The following is a 13,766-nucleotide window of genomic DNA, read 5'->3' as shown; positions in this document are numbered from 1 at the left end:
TGCCTACTGAAACTGTTTGACATCACCTATTCTTCTTGTTAACTGTTGCTGGATGAAAAAATCCATAGTCCTCAACAGCCAGGCATTGATAGAAAAATTCCTGCCGCAGTTTAGTTTGTATTTGTGATATACTGCAACAAAGTTATCACCACTATGTATGCTGAATGTTTTGTAATGGAATCCAGTCTAATTACCACCATAAAGAACCGGGATGTAGCCAAGTAATTTCATTTATTGTCTTTCCAGACAAAGCCACTCATTTCAAAATCAGCTGTTTGAACTAGATAGCTTTGCAGCATGTGTCTTGTTCAGGCCATCTGATGTGTTAAGCTTTGACATGGAATAAATATCAGGCAGGCAGCTTGGCAAAAATAAGGATTTTGCTTTTACTGTAAGGTCTTTTGCTGTATCAAGTACTGTGCATTGAGTCTTGACGTAGACATGGGGCATTCTTCTATACATAAATGAAAGGTTGTAATGATTTAATAAACTTTTTCTTTCAATTTGTGGAAAGTGTTTGCTCCTCAAGTGCTACTGAATAGACTTGGTACCAAACAGGCCAGAGATTTAAAGTGGGGGGTGGGTGGGTGATGATCATCATTTACCCCTATGTTGCAAAGCTACTGAAGATTAGATACTGATCCGTCGAGTGGAGATCAGTAGTTCTGGCTACACTAAGCAATTGGGAAGTGATAAAGCAAGGTTTGCGTGTATTGAAGAAGGTGACAATAGAGGGGGTAATCAGCAGAGCTGGGTAGCGAAGGGCGGATCCAGTGGTGGGATCCAAACATCACCAGATTCTGTTGTGCACAGATGTCTTCCGAGAGGGCATTCCAGAGGGAGGGTGCCACAATCATGAAAACCCTTGATTGTGGGGGAGGTCCCGGTGGAAGAAAGTCATGCTGCCCTAGGGCCCTGGACCACCAGCATGCCCCATGAAGGTGAACAAAGGGAGCGAGAAGGATTATAACAGGACAGAAGGTCCCATAGGTATGAGGGTTTCAGACCATGAGGGCTTTAAAAGTAAGTGCCAATACCTTGAATTGGATCTGGAAGCTAATTAGTAGCCAGCAAAGCTGCTTCAAGTTTGGTGTTATATGAGCTGATCATGATGACCTGACCAGCAACCAAACAGCCACATTCTGTACCAGTTTCTGAAGCTTCTGAAGCAACGTCAAGGGTAGCCCTACATGGAGCAAGTTGCAGTAGTAGTCTAAGTAAGAGGTTACCATCTCGTGGATCAATGTGGTAAGGTTGGACTGAAATAGAGATGGGGAAATTTTTGAAGCCTGACAAAGATGAAAAAAATACCATTCCAGCCACCATGGACACCTGTTTGTACACGGAAAGTATCCGAGGAAGCCAGAACCCCAAACTTTTCCTGAAATCTGCAGTAGAAAGCTGAGTTTGATCAAGCGATCGGAGTGACAGTTTCCCCATAGCCAGAGTGCTTGCCAGCCACATGACCTTGGTTTTCACAGGATTTAATTTCAGCCAGCTACCCTTTAGCTCTATCACTCAAGAGAACAAAAGAAATCCCCCCCCTCCCCCGGCACACACACAAACACACTTTTAGCCAGCAGGGTAAAGAAGTGCTTAAAACAAACATGGTATAGTGCATTTGCTTCACTTCTTACCACAAACAGATTTTAGTCTAGATTCTGTTCTCTAGGGATAGCCAAGTAATTTTGAGTTACACAAGGGCCCTTACAATACAGAAAACTTTCTTTTAAGAAGTCACCTTTGTGAAGTTCCCTTCTGTTTGCTTTGTAAACTTCTGGGCTTGAACCCCTGAACGCCAGTGGAAAAATAGCCATTGATATTTGTTAATCCAAGGTTAAAATTTTTCTACCATCGTCTTTCACAAATGTATAATGTCCCCAAAACAAAGACATTCTTATTCAAAAGTAATGCATGTAGCATGAAAATCCACAGAGGTCAGAGAAGCCGAGCTCTTTTGTTCAGTAAAAATATTTATCCTCAGATCCCAAAAACATTATGAATCATTTTTTGGTGTTCTAAGGTCAGGATGTGGAGTGAATAATTCCAAAAGTTATAGTAGCCAAATATTATTCCCTCAAAAGATTTGTGTAATATCTATTTATCTGTGGTCAGATGACTGCTATGTATAATTAGAGGCAGACTTTGTCAAGTTACAACTACGTCAACAAAGCTGAATGGGAGCATGCTGGAAGACCTTGGAGTATTTTTTTTAGCTGTACCAAAAGAAGTTGCCTTATATTGATTACATCCAGTGACCCCCCCCCCTTCCCCCAGCCACAGGGATTTTATACTGTGAGATAGTCTTTTATGGAAGCCTGCTGGGTTACCTTGATAATCACAGGGTTTTTTTCAAACTCTGTTCGAACTGAGCAATTGCTGAGAGCCTTTCCGACCACTCTGGTGGCAATTTCTAGTATGGAGAATTGGGTTTGATTCCTCACTTGTCCACATGAGTGGGAGACTCTAATCTAATGAACTATGGGGCTTTCCCCACTTACCATTTGCTGTGCGTTACTCCGGGAAAGTAGCGCAGGGTCCAGCGGCGCTCCCCACTTGCAAGGGCGGCAACCACGCAGCCGCCCCGACGCTGCCGCTCTCCCGCCCCTTCAGCACGCATCATTTTTGGCGCTGAAGAAATGGCACCTTCTGACTGCAGGGGAAACACAACCCCGTGGCAGAAATCACTCGTGCTGGGAGCATGCTGGGAGTAGCGCGCCGCAAATGGTAAGTGGGGAAAGCCCCTAAGTTTGTTTCCCTTCTGCTGCTGCTGCTGCTCCTGAGCACCTGGTCTGCTAAGGCATTTGCAATCAGAGATCAAGGAGGATCAAGATTGGTAGCCATAGATCGACTTCTCCATAAATCTGTCCAAGCCCTTTTTAAAGCTATCCAGGTTAGTGGCCATCACCACCTCCTGTGGCAGCATATTCCAAACACCAATCACACGTTGTGTGAAGAAGTGTTTCCTTTTATTAGTCCTAATTCTTCCCCCCAGCATTTTCAATGAATGCCCCCTAGTTCTAGTATTGTGAGAAAGAGAGAAAAATTTCTCTCTGTCAACATTTTCTACCCCATGCATATAGACTTCATGCATATAGACTTTTATAGACTTCAATCATATCCCCCCTCAGACGTCTCCTCTCCAAACTAAAGAGTCCCAAACTCTGCAGCCTCTCCTCATAAGGAAGGTGCTCCAATCCTTCAATCATCCTCGTTGCCCTCCTCTGCACTTTTTCTATCTCTTCGATATCCTTTTTGAGATGTGGCGACCAGAACTGAACACAGTACTCCAAGTGCGGTCGCACCACGGCTTTATATAAGGGCATGACAATCCTTGCAGTTTTATTATCAACTCCTTTATTAATTATCCCCAGCATAGAGTTTGCCTTTTTCACAGCTGCGATGCATTGAGTTGACATTCCCATGGAACTATCAACTAAGACGCCCAAATCCCTTTCCTGGTCTGTGACTGATAGCACTGACCCTTATAGCGTGTATGTGAAGTTTGGATTTTTTGCCCCTATGTGCATCACTTTGCATTTTGCTACATTGAACTGCATTTGCCATTTCTTGGCTCCTATAGTCACTGGGCTTAGAAGGATGCACTGTGTGGATTTGTCCAGCATGTGTACTGACCGATGAATTCGGAGTGCTCCCTCCACTTGTTTGGTTTGCTTTTTAAAACGTGTCTAAGATCACTGATAGAATTGTAAGATGTGCCTGACCTAGTTCTGGCATGGCTGTTCATAAGACAGGGAGCTTAGTTCTTCCTCCATCCAGGGACCCAAATATTATTGCTGTGAGCCGAATGCAAACTGGTAAGATGCCGCTTCATATGAATACACAGTCGCATCCCATAATACCATCCTATGAATCCCAACAGAAGAAAAAAATGAATTTTATTTCTGAAATGGCGATCACGTCATGATGATAGATTCCTTAACCTTAGTAAAGTATTTCCATTTCCTCCCCTCCATGTTTGAAATTTGTTTGCTGGATTTGATAACTTTGATGATTAACCTGTGTTGAAACCATCTTCTGAGTACATTAGAAATACAAAACATGCACATCCTTGGCAGTAATCAAGAATGTCCTGAAACATCTGTATTTTTAATTTAAATTGGGAAACCCTATTTTGAAACAATCGAAGCTATTTCACTCAGGGGATCAATATCTGTTCTGTCGTATCTAATTCTCAACACAGCCACTTCTGTAGATACTTAAATCCAGAGACTGGAGCCATGAACAAAGACTACATATATTTCTGGTGTGTGTTAAGCGTCAAGCCACTTCCGAGTCTTGGTGACCCTATGAATCAATGTCCTCCAAAGCGTTCTATTGCCATCAGCCTTCCTCAGGTCTTGCAGACTGAACATATTTCTACAAACCTGAAAAATGTCCCATATTTGCAGAAAAAAATCTGAAATGTAAAAACAAAACCAACCTGGGGCATGAACTCCCCTCCAAAATATCAGCAGCAGTGCCTGTGGCTTTAAGAAACAAATGCCTTCAGTGGCCATTGCTGACCAGAGAACTGGCATGACTTGCCTAGGCCTGGCTGCTTGCTACTGATCAACAATGGTCCGCTCTGCACAGCACAAAAAAGACATCTGTGGGACATCTTAAAAAGGGGAGACTTCTGGTGTGCTTTCCAGACAGCAAAGGTGTCAGAGGGGGGAGAGTGCCTGTTCCCACCTGACCGTTTTGTTCTCCAGTCAGTTTCACCCTCAGCTTGTGTCTGACATTTTGTGTGCAGCTGAAGGGATTCTCCCTGCTGCCGTTTGCTGAAGGTTGCCTTGGAACGTTTGTTCTGCAGGCTCCGATCCTGGTCGCCTTTTCAGCCCAAAAAGTACATAGTTGAACTCAGCTGGTCCTGCCAATTCTGGCAATATATAGTTTTCCTTTTTTAATTTTATTTTTGATGACCTATCTCCGTTGCAACGTAGACACAAATACGAGATCTTAGTCGCTCGGAAGAACTGTTTACTGTTTACCTCCCATTGAGAAGCTCTGCCTTCTGCTGACTGATTTAACTTTTTCTTACTGTGCAAAAAAACTTCATTGGCCCATGGAGGGAGGTCAGCCCAATGCTCCTTAGTGGGGAGTAGACAGGTCTTCCAAGATTCTTGAATTTGTGTCTACATAGCTACAGAGATAGCTCATCAAACATGAAATTAAAAAAGGAAACCATATATTTCCAGAATCGGCAGGACCAGTTCAACTACACACTTTTTGGGCTGAAAAGGCGACCAGGATCGGAGCCTGCAGAGCAAACGTCCCGGGGCAACCTTCAGCAAACGGCAGCAGAGAAAATCCCTTCAGCTGCACACAACATGTCAGGCACAAGCTGAGGGTGAAATTGACCAGAGAGCAATATGGCGGGGCAGGAAAAATAAGATGCCTCCTGAGCTCTGCATTCCACACAACCAGGCAGGAGACTTCTTGCTCATGGCTTAGGAGAAACAGGTGCACATTGAAGCATTTTCCCAAAAAGACACTTTGAGCTAAAATAAGGTGTCCTGAGGACATCTTCAGAAGACAACTATGCAGAGTGCCTTTCCGGTACACCTGTTTAATCATCCGCAGGACGTCTTATTTAGGCTGTGCAGAGCAGACCCGTATTCACCCTGTGAAAGTCAGCACAGTGTAGTAGTTAGTGTGTCAAACTAGGATCTGGGAGTTCCAGATTGAAATTTTCACCCTGCTGTGAAATGGTGACCTTGGACCAGTTACTCATTCTCAGCATAACCTACTCACAGAGTTGCCATGAGGATAAATGCAAGAGAAGAAAATGATTTAAGCTGTTTTTGGTCCTCATTGAGCAGAAAGGAGGGAGTATAAATGAAATAATATAGCTGGTGATGGGGAGGGGCAGGTAAAAGATAGGTTGGTTAGTGGGTGAGGAGGAGAGAAAGTGGCAGGAAAAGCGGAGTTACTAGGGTGGTTTTCAGGGAAGTGAAAGAGGAGATAGAGAAGGAGGAGGAAATAAGCTGCTCTCCAAGTCCCTGCTGATCCCCCACTTGTTGAATATGTTCGCAAATGGTTGTTCCATGTTTCATAAAACAAAACTTGGTGCTTTTTTGCCCTCAAAATTCTGAATGTTTTTACAAAGGACAGGAGAAGTATCTCACACTCAGCACACAGTATTGGTTTTACCTTAGAATCTAAGGCTTAGATCAATTTCAGAGATGTGTCCCAGCCAGTGGCATAGCTACCAGGGGGAAGGGTGGGGACAAATGCCCTGGACAGGCTCCTGTTCGGTCATGTGGAGACGGAAAATTGCCCCCACACCCCTTCCCCTTTCCCCCTCAGCCGGGCTCAGCCCCGCCAGGCCGCTCCTTCAGCCAGTGGAGGTTGAAGGAACAGCCTGGTGGGGTCGCCGCAGGGCACCCCTTGGCCCTACCAGGCCCGGTGGAGGCCGCCTCTGAGCCCCCCTCAGTTCCACCCCACCAGGTTGCCCAGGACCGCCACCGACTCAGATAAGTGGGGCGCTATGGGTGGGGTGTAGCTACTGGGGCGTCATTTTGCCCCAGGTGCCATTTCCCCCCACTATGCCTCTGGTCCCGTTTTTTTCTCCTCCTGCTATGATTGCTCGGTTTTGCCACTCGTATTTCCTCTTATGCAATTCTTTCTCAGAAGCAAGTTTCTCTCAAAGTGGCGATACATAACAGAGAAGAAAGGCCGTTTGGTATAGACTCTCCAGGCATGTGGATTTCTACCAACATTGTTAAAGAATGATTTAGTCGCAGACTGGCATCTACAAAGTCTGTTTGCCTGTCAGAAAGGCTAACCTTCAAAGTGAAGATCAAATCTAAAGTGATTTCCCAGTTCTGACAAGGCATTCAATGCAAATATTTGTTCAGTGATCCTCCTCCTGATTTGCATTGTATTTGAGTCCAGTTTCACATGTTTTGCCAAAGGAGAAATCCTTGAATTCTACTTTGTTACAAGCTTTTGCCTATTTACTACCGTTTGAAAGAGCATTTTTATCCCTTACGGTGTGAAACTGATTCCAAGGCAGCACACGTATCCACTTATTTAGCATTTACAGGGTACTTATTCCTAGAGAGATCAAATGCTATAAATTACCTTCCTTTGACATCTGTGCTGTTTAATTACTCACCCAGCATCAGACAAGTACATCATTAAAAGGCATTTTGCAGTCAGTGTGCTAGAATTGCAATAGGTGCTTACCAAAGGAGCTGTCTAGACAGCAAAATGTCACATTTTTTTAAAAAAAAATGGAGTTACAAAGATGTTTGGTAGCAACCTGACTTCTAAAGCAATATTTTGGAAGAAAGTGTGTCACTCACTGTCTCTGTCCCTTCTTTGTCCTGCACTCTGCCTTTCTCTCCACCGCGTCTGTAAATTGTCCTATTGCATTTTTTTAATGGACACTTTAAATGCTCACAGTGCTTTGCAAGTTGTGTTTCGTTCTGTTTTTTGTTCAAGTCACTTTTACATCTGGGCTGCTATCCAGCACGTAGTTGAGTGTGATGAAAGTCAGTCATTTCAGTAGGTTTACTGCATAACTTTCTGCTGGATTGTGGCCCTGATATTTGAAAGGTATAAGTGCAAGTTTTTCTTTTTATTGCTGTATGCTGGAAAGGGGGGGAGGACAGGAGAACTGGGACAGTTCTCTCGTTCTGAAACTTTTTCTGTGAAGTTTAAAAATCCTCTGGTTCTGTGCACAATGTAGATCTGCTCCCACATCCCACTAATAGAAGTAAATCATGTTTACTGCTATAACGTCAGCATTAGCAATAAAATATGGCTCGAAAATCTACTCCCTTCTCTCCTCGTTCTTGAAAAAAACTGAACATAATTGCAATCTATAGACCTGCTTATCCTGGCCGCATTTTAAACTCTTTAAGAACCTATTTTAGATTTTTAAAGTTCTCTCTTACCGTTGTTTAAAATGAAGGAAAACGGGACTCTCGGCTGGATTATTTAGAATCAGAGTCAAAGTATGACTGTTTGGCATTTGTATTTTTAAAAAAATGTTTCTACTTTGTTGATGACATTTTACTGTAAGCAGTAAATGCATTTGGGGTTTTAAGATATGCTGGCTGCAGTCCTCTTTTTCCCAGCATGTTAGCTTGTAGGGGAAGAGTAAATTTATTTATGGGCTGCATGTGTAGCCTGTATTGCAGGTGATTAATAGAAAGATATGAAATCTATCAGCTGAATACTGTGTGCAGAAAGAGCGTGGTTTATTTCACCATCTGATATATGGTAGCTGAGTTTGTTACACTTACAAGTTTGATGCTAAACTTATATCCTTGAAGATATAATTAAACTTTGACAAAATTATTGCTGGGGCTCATTTTTCTGTGCACTTTATATCCTACTCAGGCTTTCGCCCTGTTTTGGGGTTTATCTGCTTTCTTGAGAAATTCCATGCACATAATACAGAATCTTGTGATGTTTTAATATCTGTTCATGTTATTTCCTTAACAATACTTGTTCTGTATGTATTCTTCCTTTGGTCTTTTCATTATTTTTGTACTGTTTGTATTCAGGACTCTGAGCTTGCCTTTGTTCCATTGTGGAAATCAAGGCAGTGTAAATAGGGCTCCTTTCTTGGGAGTCCTTTCAAACCCCCCCCCCCTCGCCTCCCCAATAATAACAAAAGAAGAGGCCTTCAGAATGGGACCAAAATTCCATTTAGTCCTGCACCTAGTTTCACTCAATGGCCAACAAGATCCATTTGAGAAGTTCCTACATGCATGAGAATTAATAGGGAACTCCCAGCATGCATCTACTCAACAGAACCCGATAAAAGGTGTGTCAAATCCATAAAGAATATATTATATATGAGACCCTCAGCTGCTCGAATAATATATGTCCCAAGTTGCAACCAGCAGAAGAATAGTGTTTGTGGGAAGTGACTAGAAGAGAGGCCAGAAGAGCTATGTTTGTCGCTCATCGTTGTGTGTTGCACTATGTTGCAGAGTATTAGCACACCATCCCGACAAAAAAAAACATGATCCAGTCTGAATGTTTGAGAATCAATTCCACTGGTCAATGAATTAGCAAAATGTGATGAGTCTGAATAGTTGCTATAAATCCCTAAGAAGAGACATTTGGGTTTGGCAGTAAGCTAATCAACCCCAATCGCTGTATGAATTCCAACACAGCAACTTCCCTCTGGACCCTTTTTGAATTCCAGGGAGGTTGAAATCCTCTCTCATTCACTTCTAAAAGGTTTCTATTCTGAATGTCTATCTCAACACAATCTCCAAGAACATGCTCTTAAATTCATTACCAGATTAGGGCCACAAAAATGATGTATTGGAGAAATTCTCAGTAGCTACACTTTAAATGCAGAACATTGTGCCCTTGAAGATTCCAAGTATGGTCTGAAAGTTTGGGCTGGCTTTTAGTGGCCAGTGTACAACTGCAGGGGAGTGGAAATAAAGCTGCATAAAAACAAATGAATGCACATCATTCATTCAAATGTTTTATTTTTAAAGCTTTTCTTGTACCTTTCCTGTGGTCTGTGTTCTGAAGCCGCAGACACATATTTTTCTTGTGTACATTCAAGTCATTTCAGTTTAAACAATAAGGCTGTTTGAACTCAAGTTAACTCAATGTTGCCCTTTGCTGTGTCTCTGTGAAGATATATACTGCATACCTTCTGTGTGCCTGTAAACTGTGGTTTGGAAGAACTGCGCGTAACCCAGCAAATTGCACTACATTGCCACTAAATCATCAATGTAAAATCTGTGTGTCATTCAGCCAGATCCTACTATTTTCTTCTTCCCATTCTTTTTCCTCCTTTTGATTATTTAGAAACTTTGGATCAACATAGTCATTTCCAAAAGCAACAAATCCAGTTCACACGAGATGAGAAGAGAAACAGTTGAGAGACCGCGTGCCAGATTTGATATGAAAATCAGAACCACTCCGTGAGCTGCCAAACATCTGACACAATATGTACTTTGCATTCTCTTTCTTCTGGGCTACAGTTCCCCTTTAAGCCTCTTTCTTCTTGAATAAGCCAGTAGAAAATTTTGTATGAGCTACTCCTGCTCTGGAGTGCCCACAAGGAAGAGGACATAGCTCAGAAGCAGAACACATGCGCATGCAGAAGACATCAAGGTCTATCTTTAGCATCTCCAGTTGAAGGGTAGCAAGTTTGGGCAAAGAGTTGGTTCCACTCAATGCAGACAGGAGTGGAACAGTTAAAATAGGTAGAAAGGGAACTCCTGAAGTGGTAGAGTTCTGTGAATTTTCTGAAAGGAGCACTCTTAGCCACAGGGCATTTGAGACAGCTGCCCTGGGCCCCTGCCTGGGTGGTCCCCCAATAGCCTATGTCCTGACCCCTAATCAAGGGCAGCTGGCTGCCATGCCCCTGTCCTCCCTAGATCTAGGGCAGGACCCAGCTTGGTGACCACTACACACCCACCTTATACAAAGCAAGGGACACCATTGGGCTTTCTGATAATTTCATAATGACAGTTGAGATACATGTGGAATTGTCAACAATCCCTTCAGGTTGACAACAGTCTGTTTTTGGGTGTCACAGAAACTTGAATGTTAAGCAAACAGCAGGACTCAACTTTATGATTCAGACTGTTCACTTAATTTCATTTTTACCTGCCACACCTCAATTTGGATCTCTGTTCCAGTGTCTTCACATAGAGACTAAAGCTGGTGGAAGGAATAAGTATTAAAGGAAGAAATTGGTTGCAACTAATTAATATTGCTACGGGTCTATTTTTGTCAGTGGGTCCTGTCATTACTAGGCTTGGAGAGTCAGGTGCACCGAATCCCAGATTCGGCCCAAATCTGGGTGAATTGTGGTATATTTGGGCCAAAATCAATAGAACTTGCTGAAGAGCCGTGAGTGGGGTTTGGTTCTAAGAGAAAGCTGTAGTGCAGCAGGCTTCATGTGTAGGAGCAGGGAAACAAAATAAGCCTTTTGGGGACCCATAAAATTGAACACACACACACACACACACACACGAAGCAAAGTTCACCCAGCCTGGATGCTATTACCAGGAGGTCCTCCTGGAGCCACCTTGAAAGTCTGGTCCCTCTATCTTCAAAAATGTGCAGCCTGCACAGAAATTCCGTCACCCAAACACATACATACACACGCATATATGCAGTGAGGCTCACTTCTAGCTAAGCATGTGTAGGATTACATCTTTAATACCAAAGCATAAACAAAACAAGTCTCTTGCTTCTCCTCTTCTTTGAGCCTTTGCAAAGGATTTTCAAGCAGTAGTTTTACTGGCAGAAAAAACTCAGTGGAGGTTTGGTTCTGGAAAGGCAACTTGAAAATGCATATAGAAAAGGCTTAAGCGTACACAAACGGTGAATATCATGCATACATTCTTTCGGTCTGTCTGAAATGTCCGCCACCTCTTTAGATTGGTAGAGCAGTGTTTCAGAATAAGTGAAACTGTTCTTAAACAGCTGCAGCATCCCTTTAAAGAGGTACGATAAGCTGGATGGAGCATCCCAGCTTTCCGTGCTCCACTGTTACAAAGGACTGTCCTTCACAGAACGAAACAATAAGGCCTGTCTGGTGCGTCGAACACAAGGATGTACAACTGGCAGCTGAATGACTTATTTAACACTTACATTATTTAACCCAGCTGTAATATAATTCAAGACAGCATCATCCCATTGTTTTAATTTTTTGCAAAATTCCACTGTTTCTTTGTACACTATTAACGTTCCTTGGAGTCGTGTGCAGGACAAGCTCTTAAAGGAGAATTCTGCTACATCCCCAGGAGGCGGTGTGAATGATAAGTTTGCGCTGTGCTATTTACTCAAGGAAATACATTGGAAAGTAATCAGGAAAGAAAGAGTGCTCTCTCTGTCTCTTACTGCTGCATTTTGTACACACAGCACACAAAGAGGCTGTTATGTGTGCAGCTGAGCTGATAATTTCCCCCTCTTTGGGAGAATCTTCTCACCACAACCAGGAAAAGAGAATGTTTTTCAAATGTGAAACATGAAACTGCAGGTCGTAAAGAATGATAGGTGTTTCAGCTACGCGTCGTTTACAGTGCTACACGTAAGTACAAAAGCTGCTGAAACCTGGAACAATCTGCATTCCAGAAGCAGATTCTAGAATCCGCCACCACTAATCTAGAAAACTTTCTCAGGGGACTTGAGGGATTTCAAAATGCAGCAAGCAAGGCTAACCTAACCCCTTTACCCCAAAAGCAAGGCTATGTGAAGTCTCAAACTGGGCCTAACATGGCTCATCCCTGATCCAGAAATAATGGAATTTTCAAGACAATTTCCAAACATCCAGAAATCATCTAAGGAAAAAGCATAGAAGCTCGAATTCCTATCAAACTCATCCTCTATAAAGACAAGGAATTAACTCCCCTACCAGTGTCCTCAGAGGGATATTCCTGGTTTGTAAACACAGGTTGTGAGCACTGCAACGTTAATGTGCATGCACAGCAACTGAAGTGACAGTTGGCATATATTAAATATGTGGCACTGAAAAATGACATGAGGTGACTTAGAGCTGCCATTGACCAGTGACTAATGTCTTGGCACGGAATACGACATTTTTAATATTGTCATACGCTGCAAACGTCTATTAATAGTGTGTAGAATTCCAATAGTAAGAGATTTGTAATTCTCTTGGAAGCAACAGGGAACAGGCATTCTAGTCTTATTAGGTGAATGGTGGAAACAGGATGAGGCCTTCCTAACCAAGGAAAAAATAACACTCCCCTGATGTTAATGAAGCAGTGAGGTTTCTTGGAGGCAGGGAGAGAGGGAGATGCTACAGCCAACAACATTTTTCGTTTGCTGCATAACAGGTTCTTTCATCATCCTCCAGGCCCCCAGAAAGAGATCACTTCCTTCTTCAGGGATGAATGGCAACACTCTTAAGAGAATTATCTTTCTATCTTTCAAAGTGGCTGCATCCTTCAAGATGTGGAACAGTCACAATTTTGGCTCAGCACTGAACAACGGCCTCCAGCTCCTTGAAGAACCCATCAGCTTACGCTACACCTCCTACTTAACATCCTTGATCTGGAGAATAAATTTTCCCCACTCCCCGTTTGATGCGGGCTACTCACAGCAAGTAACCCACAGTCCAGCAGCACTCCCCACGGCGGCAGCGCAGCCACCCCGATTCTGGAGCTCTTCAACCCCGTTAGCGCACGTCATTCCCACTCCTGTTTGCAAGAGCGTCTTTAGGAAAAACCCTCGTAGAGCGCGGGCCGCTGCTCCTAGTTATGTGGACGCTACCGTCCAATCAGGCACGGCGGGGCTCCAGCCAATCAGAAAAGAGACCCACATTTCTGACGCCGCGGAAGACAGCGAAGCTTTCGGAAGGCACAAGCTGTGGTGGGGTGCACGAACTCGTGCTGAAAAGCAGTGGTTGAAGCGAAACCGGTTTAGCTTTTTTTTTTTTAAGTGGGGAAAAGGCCTTCTTCTGTGCTTAATTTCACACTTTATTAGTGCATTTTGCATTCTAGCCCATGGTCACATCCTCCAGTTACCTTAGAAAACCACCTCTGGTGCTGGGATTTTTAGAATACTTTTGCTTTTGTCGGACTCATCTTGCTGTGTAGCTTCTTTAGTTTCTTTGAAACAAAACACCCTGTGAGTACATCAAGGAATTGTAAGCTGGATCTGTCTTGCTTTGAAAAATAGTCTAACACCTTTGTGATAAGTGCAGTTGGATGCCAGACCACATCAGTGTATGTGGTTAGCACATACAGGCATGCACAGAGAAAATGTTTTGGAAATCTGATATAATAAAACAGATTGGTTCA

General features: G+C 43.1%; 1 protein-coding gene across 4 annotated transcripts in view; it reads left to right on the top strand.

Moving 5' to 3' along the window:
* The window catches only part of MKX (mohawk homeobox), a 63,995-nt gene that overhangs the window by 45,346 nt on the left and 4,883 nt on the right, over positions 1-13,766 (top strand). Inside the window, exon 6 of one of the 4 annotated variants that reach the window (XM_048511750.1) lies at positions 9,796-9,926. The exons of the other annotated variants lie outside the window; for them this stretch is intronic. Coding sequence (XP_048367707.1) covers positions 9,796-9,869 — 74 coding nt within the window. The 3' untranslated portion in view covers positions 9,870-9,926. Of the gene's footprint in view, positions 1-9,795; positions 9,927-13,766 lie in introns of those variants that run through there. 4 annotated transcript variants of the gene reach the window in all.

Source organism: Sphaerodactylus townsendi, linkage group LG11, assembly GCF_021028975.2.
Source record: "Sphaerodactylus townsendi isolate TG3544 linkage group LG11, MPM_Stown_v2.3, whole genome shotgun sequence".
Taxonomy (NCBI): domain Eukaryota; kingdom Metazoa; phylum Chordata; class Lepidosauria; order Squamata; family Sphaerodactylidae; genus Sphaerodactylus; species Sphaerodactylus townsendi.
The sequence above is the reverse complement of the archived record's forward strand: the minus strand, read 5'-3'. Positions and strand labels throughout refer to the sequence as shown.